This window comes from Cryptotermes secundus, unplaced genomic scaffold, assembly GCF_002891405.2.
Source record: "Cryptotermes secundus unplaced genomic scaffold, Csec_1.0 scaffold344, whole genome shotgun sequence".
Taxonomy (NCBI): Eukaryota; Metazoa; Arthropoda; class Insecta; order Blattodea; family Kalotermitidae; genus Cryptotermes; species Cryptotermes secundus.
In genome coordinates, this window is record NW_019742446.1 from 919961 (window position 1) to 934640 (window position 14680).

Below are 14680 nucleotides of genomic sequence, written 5' to 3' on the forward strand. Positions count from 1 at the left end.
ACTAAATCGCTGACCACATATGCAGAATAAAAAACTACTGCACATTGTGTTCAGTTCAGAACTATAACAGTCTCACTGAATTAAATACTCCGAATATCACACATAAATTCTTTTCTTCACAGTCAGATTTTCAACTGAGCACTCTTGCAACTAACTCGTGGGTGTTTCACAATAACCTCCTATACTTCTCTTCACCGCCCGATCATCAATTGAGCACTCTTGCAGCTAACTAGTTACCCCAAACTGTCCCGGTTATAACATTTTGGTATGGACCACACACAAAACACAATTACTCTGTTGCTGTACCATTGTTTCCTTCATGTCTGTTGTTGCAGGAAAGGGTTTAACAAATCGTTGACTAGAAACGGTTCTCGTAAGTTACTTATCTTGCGGTGATTGCATAGTAATGGCTCTACATGATAAAATATATTCCAAACATATATCATTTCAAGATCCTATATCAAGTGAGTTTACAGTCATGCTTATCTCACAAGTTTGTGTGCCAGCCACGCCTTTAATACTGATTGCAGGAAATAAAGAAGGATGGTGCTGGGGTGGCTTCCACATGTATGATATCCAAACCAAATTTCGTGAAAATTGGTCAGTTGGTTCAAAAGCTGAAATGGAATACACAAACAGCTTTATCTTGTAAGAATTTCAGTTCTTTCAAGAAAGAAAGTATAGCAATTTTCCTCTTTCAGGTGACAAGTGTATTCTGCTGCTTACTGATTATTTGCCTAGCATATGAAGATTTATTTTGGCCAAGACACACTTGTTGCAAGGGACTTGCATATGTTCCTTATAAGCTCAATTCTTATATGTAGGCAGGCAGAAGCAGTCATATAAATACAGTAGAACCTCACACTTTAAACACAATCTGTTCCAGGAGATGGTTCAACTTTCGAGTTAAATTTCCCCATTTTAAATAATGTAAATTGAAATAATCCCTTCCAGACCCCCAAAATTTACTCATTATAAAACATTTTAAGTGTCTATTTCAAGAGATCATATTGGTAAATAACGATAAAACAAGTATACACATATTTTATTTCAATAATTGAATGTTTTTATTTATAATAGCACATACATAAAAATATTGTATAATAATCGATCAATAATGACAGTAGGTGGGATACTACTGTGCACTAGAAGGTGAATTACCCTTCTTTCATCTGGAATCCACTATCTGAGAGTTGTGGTTCATTAATATTACCACCATTTGATTTTTCTTTCGAGAGAAACCTGTCTAATGTCATTTGTTTTTGTCTATTTTTAAAATTTTTCTGAAATGTTGCATTACATTGTCATTAAACAGGTTGATATTCCTGGAGTGCCACTTCTCTACAAGACTCTGTGTTTTAGACCAATACCCCAACGGTTCCTTAATGTCTGCAGTGGGGATGCTTTCCTTACTGTCTACCTTCTCCTGTGAAGACAATTCCTCAGCCACTTCTTGCTGCTGCTCCATACGAAGATCCTGCAGCTCCTCAGTGGTCAACTCAGCATCGTGGTCTTCCATCAACTCATCATCCTCACTGTCCACCTCCAGGCCCACAATTTCCTCCACCACCGCAACATTCTGTTCAGGCTCCTCCAATTCTCTGGCTGATACAGAGGCTGGCCAGAGATTCATCCAAGATCACATCATCCTGTCAGAAACCTGGTCCTAGGCTTTGTCTATAATCCCCAGGCAGTGGAGTATATTGAAATGATCTTTCCAAAAGTCCCTGAGGGTTAGCTGTGACTCCAAAGTCACTTCAAAGCACGTTTGGAAAATGCCTTTGTATAGAGCTTCTTAAAATTAGAGATGACTTGTTGGTCCAGGGGCTGGATGACAGGAGTGGTGTTGGTCACAAGAATTTCATCCAGACAAAGCCAAATTCAGCACTAAAGGCTTCTTCCAATCCTGGAGGGCGTGCAGGTGCACTGTCCAATACCAGCAGGGCCTCGAGAGGTAAATTTTTCTCATTCAGATATTTCTTCACATTGTGGGCTAAAACTTCATCAAACCACTCAGTGAAAAACTACCCAGTTACTCAGGATTTAGGATTTCACCTGCACGTTACACTAAGCCTCTTTTGTCCACAGCGTTTTCCTTAAAACCCCTGAGGATTTCTGAGTGGTACACTAGCAGTAGTTTTATCTTGAAGTCTCCACTAGCAATGCCATACAGGAGGGTTAACCTGTCTTTCATAGGTTTGTGTCCTGGCAAAGGATTCTCTTCCCTTGTGATGTAGGTCCTCGTTGGCATTTTCTTCAAGAGGCCTGTCTCGTCACAGTTGAATACACGTTTGGGAAGGAAACCCTCCTTATCCACAAAGTTTTAAACGCCCTCACAAATTTTTAGCAGCATCTTTATTTGCACAGCAGCCTTCCCATGCCTAACCACACTATGAAGTTTCTCTTTTAAAATTGTCACTATACAGATGTCTAGCTTTCTCACATATAATGGCTTCAGACACACTATCACCAGCCACGTTTTTCATTGATCCAAACCATTAAAAGCTTTTCCACTTCTTCCACTGCTGCGATCTTTTACTGGTAAGGGTTTCTACCCCTTTTGCCACATTAGCGGCTTTAGTGGCTTCCTTGTTCTTCAGTATGGTCAGTATAGCCATGCCATACTGAGCAGCCAGGTCTGATAAACATGTACCATTTTCCCACTTAGTGATAAGTTCCTTTTTCATTCCTACTGTAGAAATTATGATTTTTATTTTAAGCTTTTCACCTCTAGTAACTTTTTTGGTGTCATTATGAATGGGTATTATTAAAGATAATATAAAAATAACCCAAAGAAAAAATAAAACGTTTAAAAACAGACTGAATTTTTGAGATGTTCAGAGAACCAGTCATGGGAGAACTGACGGGGCAACTGCACATGCAACCAAGCAGAGAGAGAAGACAACCATGTGAGTCTTTGTTCAACTTTCGAGTTTTTAACTTCCAAAACTGGATTCCCTTCCAATGTTTTGTTTCAGTTTCAAGTTGTTCAAACATCAAACCATTCAAAGTTTGTGGATCCACTGCATATGGTAGTCACAACTGCTTCGTTAGAAAGAAAAGGAAACAGGAAGCACGAGGAAAGAAATCTGATCAAACAAGTTATATCGCTTGTAAACTGACATTTTTGTTGGTAGTCCTTCCAAACACCACTCAAAACCTCCTCTGCAATGTAACCACAGACCCAGACTTGTGAACTACAGCACACACTCTTTCTACTTGAGATGTAACTTTTACAGCTTTGAGTATAATGCTTCATGTTTTACAAAGTGGAAACCCCATGTAACATTCAGAATTACTGGGATTTTGAACTCAGTCCATTGTCCGATATTCTAAAAACTACAGAAAGCAGAACGCTCCACAGATGGCAGCAGCAGTAGCCTCAAAATGGTTTAACAAATTCTCCATTTAATCCTATGCATTGCTTTTCATGGACTTGGTTTTTTATAAAAAAATGTTCACCTCTGTTTCTATCTTGGTTTCATGTTCACACATGCTTTATCACAATTTTTATTGCAAATTTTCCTGTTATCTCCCTTTGACAGAGCCTAGTCGCAGGTATTTACTAGGTATATAGCAGTAGTTATACTGATCAGGTCTTTTGCATTCATCAAATACTGTTATACCTGTTATAGTTGATTATGTGTGAAAGAAAAATATAATAATTTCTAAATCTCTTATGGAAGTATCAGACTGAATCATCATATGTTGCACAAAATTTAATGTTTAACTGATAATGAGTTTAAAGAGCTTCAAATGGGGGATATGGGGATTTATGTGTACAATAAATATTCAAGGCACTGCATGTATTCATTTTATTTTAAACATATCAATTTTTCCCCTTAAAATACTTTGGCTTACAATCCTTGCATGTTTCCATAAAAAGAAAAATTAATTGATATTTTATAATTAATTTTGGGATCATCTGGTATATGCAGTATTATCTGTAGCCTTCACTAAAAACAGGTGAAATTCAATGAAGTCATTAACAGCTGTTTTTGCAAATACCACCATTTTGTGCTTTATCCTCCATGTAGAGAATACTCAGGTTTTAAGTTTATACATGATTTACTTAGAAAGTAAACATAAATTCTAATTACAAAGAGCATCCATGAGACTAGTGAGGCACTTAGATGAATGCAAAGCACTAGAAAAACACTTTTTCAGAATCACAGGCAATCAAAATGTTATTTCATACTTTGTGAGAAAGTAAACACACACATAACACTTGTAACAAAATCACTCTTCCAACACAATTTTCTGAAGATCAGTGGTTTAAAATAGCTGACACAGAGAGAAAATAATTGTTTTTTAATTCCATAATTCTACTAGAGTTGACTTTATTCTATGACATGTCAGGATCATTACGCACAAACACAGAAACATTTCTGAACTTTTCCAAATTAAGTGTCATAACAACAATAAAAAAATATCACAAGATAACCACTACAGTGATTTCTACATACACACACTCATGATTATCATTTCTGAGGCCCAAATGTAAAACACAAGAATGATAAAAATTGTCAACAAAGAATGGACTGCCTCTTATTTATAAATATTTACACTTTTCCTGCACAGAATGCTGATAAAAATGTCAGTATGAATATCCATGAACCCAAATTCAAGTGCTGAATCTTAATAGTATGCAGCCTGTTGTGTGTCACAAACAAGGTTCATAAAATGTATAGAAAGGTATGCAGTCTATACAAAAATATTCTGCATTTAAAACAAAGTAGACAGTACCTTATCAACATTTGTTTTTATTGATGCTACATGTTTCGACCCTTATACTGGGTCATCATCATGCATACAATGATACCAGACTCAGTTGTTGCAATTGCATCTAATTCTTCAATAAGGATCCTTACTGTGCACTGAGTGTTTTTAAATGCATAAATTGAGTCTTTCAGTTAAAATTTTAAATACTCAGATAATAAAATTTAAAAATTAAAGACTAGAGATTAAAACATAGAAATTAAAACTGTACTAAAATGGAAATGAAATATTTTGCAATAAATCTCTTTAAAACTTTATGACCGCTATGTGCTGATGCAATTTTCTGGTGGTAGAAGTGACTGCGGTGTGGGGTGCCTGTGTATCAGGATCTTCTCACATAAGTCAGGTCATGTGGTCTTGACCTCGCTATCCTCTTGTGGAGCTTATGCTCGTTATTCTGTATGTCACCCAACAGGTTGTTTATTTGGAGCGGTTCACTACAACATAGCAGCATCATCAACACAGGGAGCAGCCCGTACACATTATCATCCTAAGAAAATCTAATATACATCACTCCAAACAAACTGAAGAAGACTTCATCAAAGCTAGCCTCAGATCTTGCAAGTCACTATTATCAAAAGATATCATGTATGCAGTTTCAATGATCTCCCAAAACAAAATTTACCACTGCCATTATCATGAAACCAGCAAAGAAAAACATTATTTTCACTAGTCGACTCTTTTCTCCGGATAATTCTTCTGGAATAATTTCCATAAAAGTAACATGAATAAATATTCCTGCAGCAATGCCCTGAAGAAATGCAGAAACAAATGCTCCTAGCAAGCCTGGAGCTGTTCTAATCAGGAGCCCCAGCAATATGCCCACTGGTATACTGCCTGTGACAATCAAGATATACTTCAAACTATTCAACAGACTCAGGTTCAGTTTTGCTATATTAGCTCCTAAAGCAAGAGCAACTAACATTTCATGAAACAATACAGCTAAAAACAGGTGGAATACCTTGACTGGATTTGTTTGAAGCCCTAGTGTCACACCCTCAAATAGAGAATGAATACTCACAGCCAGTAACAATATTAAATGTCGAAGTCCTGTAGCTTTGCTAAGAGCAAATGACATATCACAATGGGCATAGTGAGTCATTCCTGCAGATTGCAAGCCTTGTGTTCCACTTGGCCCACAGTGAAAGTTAGGTACTGGTAGTGATGGTTCTGACACTGATATTTCACCTTCACATAGATCTTGGTCTTGGCCATCCAACTCTAGAAGTCTCACATAGGATTCATCCTCGCACATCTGCCGTGAATCTCTACTGATTCCAGCATGAGACATTCGAACTGTCTCTTCACTTGGAAGTGCTTCCATTTCTATCTTGCTACGTGTGGTAATAATTAAATGCTCCACGGCAAATATAAAAAAGAATCCAATTATAATTACAAATTCTGAAAGAGGGAATGAAGTTGTGATCTTTGCATTACTGAGCACTTCTGTGAACTTCTCATGAACATATGGAAAGAGTCCTAGGAAACACATTCCTAGAAACACACCACCTGCTATACAATTGCCAAATGAGATCCATGTACTCATTCGTTCACTGATGTGAGCATTATTTTTCTTCCACACCAGAAGAACTGGTATCATACTACAGACTGTCATAGCTGTGAACAGAACAGCAAGACAAATAACTTGAAGAAATATCACTTCCATCTTGTTGGCCTCCAGCCGTTTTCTTAGATATGAATAACCTATAAGTAGAAAGGGAAGTATGCATAAATGACAATGGACCTCATTATAACACAACCTTTATATGCTTGTGAACACTCAGAAGTGCTACTTACTAATATTACAGGCATAACAGTCTGCTCTATGATGAACAGTTGTTATTTCTTCAAATGGTTATTGTCGGTATTTTGAAGTCAATTACTGCCATAACCTATATCCTTCCGATAACAAGTCATGTTAATTCTCACACATGGACCCATCATTCGAATCTGCTCTTTTGGAGAAACCCAGTAAACAGTAACTTCAGTAATCATCACACTCTCGTATTGTCTGCGCTTTTTGTTGTAGAAACTCACAGATATCACTACAAACAGAAATCAATATTCGAGCAGTGGAGGTTTATATTCAAAAATACACAGAAATGTACCGGCATATGAAACTGCACGACTTCAATATTCAATATTCGAGCAGTGGAAGTATTTATTATATTCAATAATACACAAAAATGTGCCAAAATATGAAAGTGCACGACTTCAGTATTGAACATTTATCCATTGTTACGGGCTGTAACAATTTACGTTGAGAGTCCAGCATTGTGCTCGGTAAATAGAAAGACTGGTGAAATAAATACACTCCAATATACTCTTCACTTCTTCCAACTATCCGCAAGGGCCGCCCTCTCACGGTGGTGGGGATGAATATTTAGAAAAGGAACAGGTGCAAAGGGTGCAAAGTTCGTAATTTGAATCAATGGCTGTTCTCTCTGACATGTTAGTTTCCAGTCGGCAGTAGTTATATACGTAAAATTTGTAACAAAACAAAAAAAAAGAGTAATTTTTCCTTTCCGGTCTGATATTTTAAGTGAAGTTCCGCATCAAAAGCCTCATAAACCTCTCCCATGATAATGTAAGATCAAGAATTTTTTTTTGTACGGTGTTACGTATTCCAAGTTTGTTTAAAGCTGATCCACACTAGTCTTACGTTAATGTGAAGCAAAAAGAAAACAATTCGATTCTTATTCCCGTACCCATCTTACTCGTTCAGTTTTATTCTGTAATCTGTGTGAATCAATATTATATTGTAGTACTGAACTTCGAAGACAGAATAGTTGTTCCATACACGCTGTGACGGCTCCTAACTGATCGAACGGTTGACGATGGGACTAAATAGTATTTAACCCTTCCCCCATGGCAATATTTAAGTAAAGGAGGGGAATGTGTTCTCATTTAAATGTTTGATGATAACAGTTAACGCTTTATAATACACAGTACTGTTTTTAATAACTTCATGTTCAGGGCCTGGTGACATTTTGAACAAAGGATCGCCCCCCCCCCCCGGCTTATAGCTGAACACCATGCCCCTTCATAGACATACAATGACCCTTGGTACAATTTGAAGTTCTGGCAGCAGTGGTTACAAAATGTTATAACTTTTGGCATGTAACATCATGCAGTCTGGTAATAGCCAATTTATGTTTCAGAGGACCATGTCACCTCCATCTTCATGGATAAGAATATGCAAAGAGAGAAACCAGCATGAAGCAGGTAGCAAGCAAAACAAGTGGCCTGTAGGAAACATGGGATTATTCACAAACAGAAGGGAGGCCAATGCATCATATCTCATTGGCTCTCCCTGAGAACAAGGGCGAATCAATGTGAGAGGAGAGAAGAGTAACTAGGCTGCGTCCCTAAAAGGGGCCAGTTGTGCAGATATAAGAATATGGGGGAGAAGCCATGTGCAAAGGTTGTCATGACTGGTGTGGAAAAAAGGTTGCTTCTGGTCCTGAGTCATTGAGCTTACAGTCCCTCCTGCTGACAAAGGCAATGCAACTGTGGTACTTAGTACAGCCAACTATAAGAGGAAAATTGCTGTCCTTCTGGAGGACCAAGCACACAGAAATTGGAAGGACTGTACTGAGTCTGTGTAGTGCATGACCAATCTCCTGAAGAGATCCTCATTTTTGATGGGTCCATGAACTTTGACTGCAAGGTTTGGGCACTAGTGTAGTCACATCACAGAATAAGGAAATATAACTCCTTCTATAGTGCACATATTAAATAATTTTCTGATACCAAAGGCTGAACCCAAAATGACTAATGTTACAGCAAAGTAGATACTGGTGACAGTCCAAGCCCCCATCACCCTCAAAATTCCTTTATTGGCTCATCTCTGGTGAATACAGCCCACCAGTCCCATTCACTGTTGCCTTCTGCTCAGTCTTTTTTAACATGTCTTTGTGCATAGACATTTGAAAAATGTCTGTGTACTCTTCCCAAGTTTCTAACATTACTGTCAGACCATCATTCTTTTCGCTTCTTCAACCCCTGCAGTAGTTGTTCCAACACAAGAAAAGGATGAAAGCTTAGTTCATATTTGTCCATACTTACAGAAACATGTGATTACTAGGGCCCGGATCTTTATGCGCTAAAAACACTTAAAATATGTACTAAAAAGTGGGAAAATATGCACCAAAAATAAAACAGGTCACTTTATTCAGACTCATCTATTTACATGTATCATTCACTGCAGAAAGTAGCATCACAATAGGCAACTAGAAGTCTTTCAGTGTTTTCTGGAGATAAACTGTGTCTATTGTCCGTCAAAATGAGTTTATAGGCTGAGAATGATCTTTCTACATCAACTGACATGATTGGACAGTATTTATACACTGGTGCCGAAGGTTTGGAACATACATCTGGCAAAGATACCCTAATTCCACTCAAGTACTAACTAATTGACTGAATCTTTTTTAGTCCTCAGTTCGATTTCAACACCTTTTCTAACTTGAATTTAATCTTCTCTCCAATTTCACCTGGAGCGGAATTCAGTGAACATGTTGCTTTCTGAACGAGTTGAAGTGAGTCATGAAGGAGTGCACCACAAGATTCTAAGCTCTCAATGGCTTTTGAAACTGTAGAAAAATGTGCATGGATAAATTTCACATCTTGATAAACAGTATCACTTCCAAACACCACATTTGCTTCACAGACACATGCATACTCATCTTAAAGTTTTGTAACCACTTCTTTTACTTGATTGAAGTTCTCCTGATAAAATTAAACTGCGGATATCCATGTCCCCCAACTAGTTAGGACAGGTTCTGGTGGCAGAGGAACCTGAGGTAGGCAATCTTTGTAGAACTGGACATGATCTGGTGCTTTCAGAAACAGTTTTTCCCACTTGCAATTAAATTGTTAACAGCTGGAAACTGTGCGCGTATTTTTTCTGCAATACAGTGTAATCCGTGCGCTAAACAGGTTATATGTATAAGATTTGGATAAAATACTTGTAAGGCCTTTGCTGCTTTCAATATATAGGAAGCTGCATCTGTGAGTAATACAAGCACCTTACAACAATTATTCTCAATTTGAGATGGCCATAGTAGTCGCAGAGAATCATTTACAAATCTTGCTATTGTGCAATGGTTGATTTTCTCTAGTACTTTGCAAGCAAGAACATGAGGGTTGCTGGGTTCATCTGGATGTAGCTTAACAACTATGAAATTTGCTATGTATCGGCCACATAAATCAGTTGTCTCATCCACCAATATCCAGACACAGTTCCCTCCAATGTCAGAACGGATTGACTCCAGAGTAGATTCATACAGCAAAGGTAGATACTTGAAAAGAGTTGATTCATCTGGGATTTTTTGAATTACACAATATTTCTCCAGAAATGATCGCAGAACTGGATTGCTTAATTTATTCCATGGAATGTTGCTGCATACTAAAGCCTTACAAAGATCGGCTGAAAATGTGTTAACAGAGGATTTGGGCTTGACCTGTGTAAGAAGTAGTTGTTGTGGTGTGCTGTTCTTCTTCCCCTTCTTTGCCCTAATACATGCAGTCGTTCTTGAGTGTTGTTCAAGTTGAAATTTCTTTTCACATTTTACTTCCTTTGTGCACACTTGACAGTACACGACGACACCGTCTGTTGAATAGTCACTATTACCCGACACCCACCGAATTTTTAAATATCTACTGCTGCACTTTTCTTTAGGAATTTTCAGTACACGAACACTTTTTTGATGCAGACTATTAAAGTAAAGAGTATCACATTAACTGAAGAGACTTCTCTTGAGACCAACCCTCTGATGCTACTGTCTGCTGTGGTGGTGAAAGCAATGCAGGAAAATCCCACCCCCTCCCTTTCAAATTAGCCAAGCTACCTGCTTGTACTGTAAGTGGTAAAAGTGCTGTTACTTAGAGAGCTGAGAATAGCAACTGGCAAGGGATGTCCAAAACAGGCAAAACCGATTTTGTTAGAGAATATTGAAATTATCCTTAATTCCAAACATATATGCAGAAATATGCTCTTACATTTAGAATATGCAATAACTACCAAAAACCTTCAAAATATGCATTTGCATTTTCAAAAAATCTGGGCCCTAGTGATTACATAGAACAAATGAAAAAATCATGCATGTTTAAGATGCAAACAGGATAATCCAATGCCAATGATCAGGAGATGATTGTACACTTCATAGGACAGAATGCTTATGGAGAGCATGGAAACTAATTATAATGAAAATATCTGCATAGAAGAATTTTATTTTTAACTATATAATTTTAGTGTTTCTCTTCTTGTAAGTAAAAAAGTTAAAAAGTATTTCATAAAGTGATGCAATAAAAGCATTATGCTTGTAATACTCTTCATATTAAGCAGGTAAACTACTTCTAAACATATAACATTCCTTATAAGTTAATGTGAAATATAAACATTCCTCTCTTTACAAATACTGTACCATATATTGACTGTCGGTACTAATCTCTGCAATCTCAACAAATATTATAATATTAAATTCAAAAGAAAAACTGTGTCACACATATTTTAACATACTTATTTAACAAAATATATCATTTTTAAAAGCTAACTAAACTTATTGTTATTTGGTTCATTTCAGAACAGTAGCTTCACTCATAGCTGCAATCCACCTGTAACAAAAGAAGTTTTTATTGTATTTCATTGTGAAGACATTACATAAACAGGCTCTCACAGTGGTGTTTACAAAGAATTCTGTCTTGTGGGATATAACACTGTGTACTCAACTGAAACTCAACCAGTGTTTCTGAGGAAAATGCCATCTCCATCTCCAGGGCAAAAGAATTTTCCAGAAAAGAAATCAGCATGAAGCAGACAGCAAATTATTAGTATATCCCAGAAGATAAAACTCTTTATTAAACAGATGTCCATATTCCTTTCCACACACTGCAGACATTTATGGATTTGGTGAATCTATCATTTTATAACAATCAATACCTGAAATAAGATGAAAAAGGAAATTGAATGACTGCAAAATTTTTAAATTAAAAACAATGAAGGGATTGGATGAGTGCGACCTTGTCACAACAGTGTTGCAGGTCCTCATGTTGTTGATGGAGGATACAGCTTCCGGATATGGAAGGTAGCTGGGAATGTCCCCTTATTAAAGCAGCAGCCCTGGTCAGCCAACAAGGGGTGATCCTCCAGGCTGGAGACTGAACATGAACCCACCATGTCTTATTAAAGAATTAGGATGTTACAAAATGTTACACAGGGACACAGATGTGGATGGATTCTCTGTAATGACATAAGCAATGGAAAACAGGCATCTGAAATGTGAAAAATCTCTATAGGATATAAAGATGGCAGGATAATGCAGTGTAACCGTACGTCCCTAGTCAAAATTATATTAAGGGTATGAACTACTTATGCATTGTTTAATACCGTGAGAGACGCTCCATCGGCGAGATACCATCCCGGGACCGTCTAGTTGTAATTCCACTATTGTCCTCCTTAGGCTAAGGGTGCCGCTATTGTCCCTAACGTCGCCTGTTTACTCCCAGTATATCGTAAACCCATGAACTGACCGTGTGCGAGACCGGCCAGGAGGGGTCTTGGATTCCTTGAAGACCTACAGAGGTTTATGGGCATCTCGAAAAATACTAATGTTGGGCAGATGTCGGGCTCGACCCTTGGATTTCTCGTTATTTTTCTTGTTTTTCTGATGCCAACTGGGGGACTTGTAAAGATGGGGGTCGGTTATAGGGAGCGGAGGAGGACAGTAGTTGGAATGTAGAGAGAGAAGAGAGAAGTGTTTAAGAGTAGTGGTAGCTAGTCAGCGGACGGAGCGGCTAGCTAGGAGAATAATGTACATATTCATCATTAATGAAATTTTAAATTAAAACTGCAATCCACGGTGTGTTCTGGAGATCCCGGATTTATTTACCCCGCAGGGTGTTCCACTCCCATCTCCAAAGCACCCGTATCCTGTGATTAAGAACTCAAGCTCGAGCGATAGTCGTGGCAGCTGTATGTCGGTGGATGGCTACAGTAGAATTGGCGCTTCCAACCTGGGGCACGTAACAGCGGAGGAGACCGGGAGTCTGCAAACGGGACGTCACGGAAACATCGAGGGAGAGGAGCAACTTCGTGGACGGAAAAAGTGAACAAAGATATCGTGCAAGGTTAGATGGACTAAGTTATATTAACAATAAGTGTGAACGAGTTGTGGACAGTGAAACATGGAAACGCGTAGTAAACTTAAAAGTGTAAAGACAATCATAGATAACGGAGAAGAAATCGAAGTGACGGAAGGTATCAATGACATAGAGAATGGGGGAGAAATAGAGGGAGAAGGAAACGTGATGAATGGGCAAATAGTAGAGACAGAACCCGAGGTACAGGCTAAAAACCAACAGATGAAAAGTGTAGAAAGAAGGGAAAAGGATAGTACAATAGATATGCAGGCCTTATTAACCTATATGGAAAAATTTGAAGAGAGAATGATGAAAATGGAAGGGAAATTTGAGGAGAGAATGATGAAAATGGAAGGGAAATTTGAGGAGAGAATGATGAAAATGGAAGGGAAATTTGAGGAGAGAATGATGAAAATGGAAGGGAAATTTGAGGAGAGAATGATGAAAACGGAAAACAATATAAAAGAGGATGTGCGTGAAATGCTGGCTGCATTGGCAAGGGACTCGGAACGTAAAATGAACAACAAAATACAGTCCGTGAATAAGGAAGTTGAAGCCGTATCTGAGCGCACCCATGGCCAGATTCAAGCGCTGACCGAAGTGGTGAGACAGAATACATCTGAGAGCAACAGTAACATCGAGTCTCTGCGCAATGACGTGACAGCAGTTCAAGCACAAATAGAACTACAGTCGCATGATATGTGTGAGAGGATGTCCACGTTCGAGACCAGAGTGACAGATTTGAGGGTCATGACGGAACAGCAGCAGATTAAAGTAAGTTCGGAAATTGAGAAGGTTAATTATAGAGTAACCAACGTGTGTGACGAATTAAGGGGCCAGCTTGAACTCTTAAAGAACTCGAATCAGGAGTGTAGTAAAGGTAAAGATGCTAACACTAGTGACGTCATGCCTGACAGCTGTCGAACAGATATCTCGAGTGGACATGCCTCGGCGACTGCTTGTATAAATACCAGTAATGTCAACGGCCACTCAGACAGTGGGCCGCAAGTTAGGTATGTAACTGGAGTAGGTCTAGGAGGAGGCCAGCCAAGTTACTCCCTCAGTAAGGAAATGACAGGCAACGATAACAACTGGGGATTTGTCAAAGGGACTCTGAACAACTCCCTTCATCTAGCTTTGCCAATTTTCACAGGACGACCGGAGCAGAATGCCAAAGCCCATTTAAATGCCTTGGATGTCGGTGGATAGCAGGGTGCTCAAATATGTATCATGGTTGCAGTACTCTCCTGAGTACAATCTTATATTGTGTATTGATTCATGTACGTACGTAGTAGTAGTAGTAGTAGTAGTAATAGTAGTATGTAGTAACTAGCTTAGGTGAAGAAAAACATAACATGTGGTCACTTTGTGCAAGGATGACAGTTTATTGTAAACAATTAATGTAATCCTCGGTCCATACGGGAGAATGGCATTAAGCCTCAGTAGCGTCTTTCATCGGTTCGACTCAGACACACCTCGGCTTAATGGGGGGAGTATTGTAGCCGTACGTCCCTAGTCAAAATTATATTAAGGATATGAACTACTTATGCATTGTTTAATACCATGAGAGACGCTCCATCGGCAAGATACCATCCCGGGACCGTCTAGTTGTAATTCCGCTATTGTCCTCCTTAGGCTAAGGGTGCCGCTATTGTCCCTAACATCGCCTGTTTACTCCCAGTATATCATAAACCCATGAACTGACCGTGTGCGAGACCAGCCAGGAGGGGTCTTGGATTCCTTGAAGACCTACAGAGGTTTA

The 14680-nt window shown here is 38.5% G+C and overlaps 2 protein-coding genes across 7 annotated transcripts in view; both read right to left on the reverse strand.

Moving 5' to 3' along the window:
* Positions 1–4960: 4960 nt before the first annotated feature.
* Positions 4961–7771, reverse strand: LOC111873179 (zinc transporter ZIP3). 4 transcript variants are annotated; one of them, XM_023867680.2, is made up of 3 exons: positions 7488–7771; positions 6577–6824; positions 4961–6483 (listed from the first exon to the last, which is right to left on the reverse strand). In XM_023867680.2, the coding sequence occupies exon 3, from the start codon at positions 6443–6445 to the stop codon at positions 5378–5380; it is 1068 nt and encodes a 355-aa protein (XP_023723448.1). In that variant the 5' UTR covers positions 6446–6483; positions 6577–6824; positions 7488–7771; the 3' UTR covers positions 4961–5377. The 4 variants fall into 4 exon arrangements, with proteins under 4 accessions (XP_023723448.1, XP_033610886.1, XP_023723446.1 ...); XM_033754995.1 differs by lacking the exon at positions 7488–7771 and adding an exon at positions 7092–7459; XM_023867678.2 differs by lacking the exon at positions 7488–7771 and adding an exon at positions 7039–7459.
* A 3223-nt stretch (positions 7772–10994) lies between these two features.
* LOC111873163 (FYVE, RhoGEF and PH domain-containing protein 6) overlaps positions 10995–14680 on the reverse strand; it is a 51048-nt gene continuing 47362 nt past the window's right edge. For all 3 annotated transcript variants that reach the window (XM_023867645.2, XM_023867643.2, XM_023867646.2), the window contains one exon: positions 10995–11394. In XM_023867645.2, the coding sequence (XP_023723413.1) occupies positions 11355–11394 (40 nt within the window). In that variant the 3' untranslated portion in view covers positions 10995–11354. The remainder of the gene's footprint in view (positions 11395–14680) is intronic.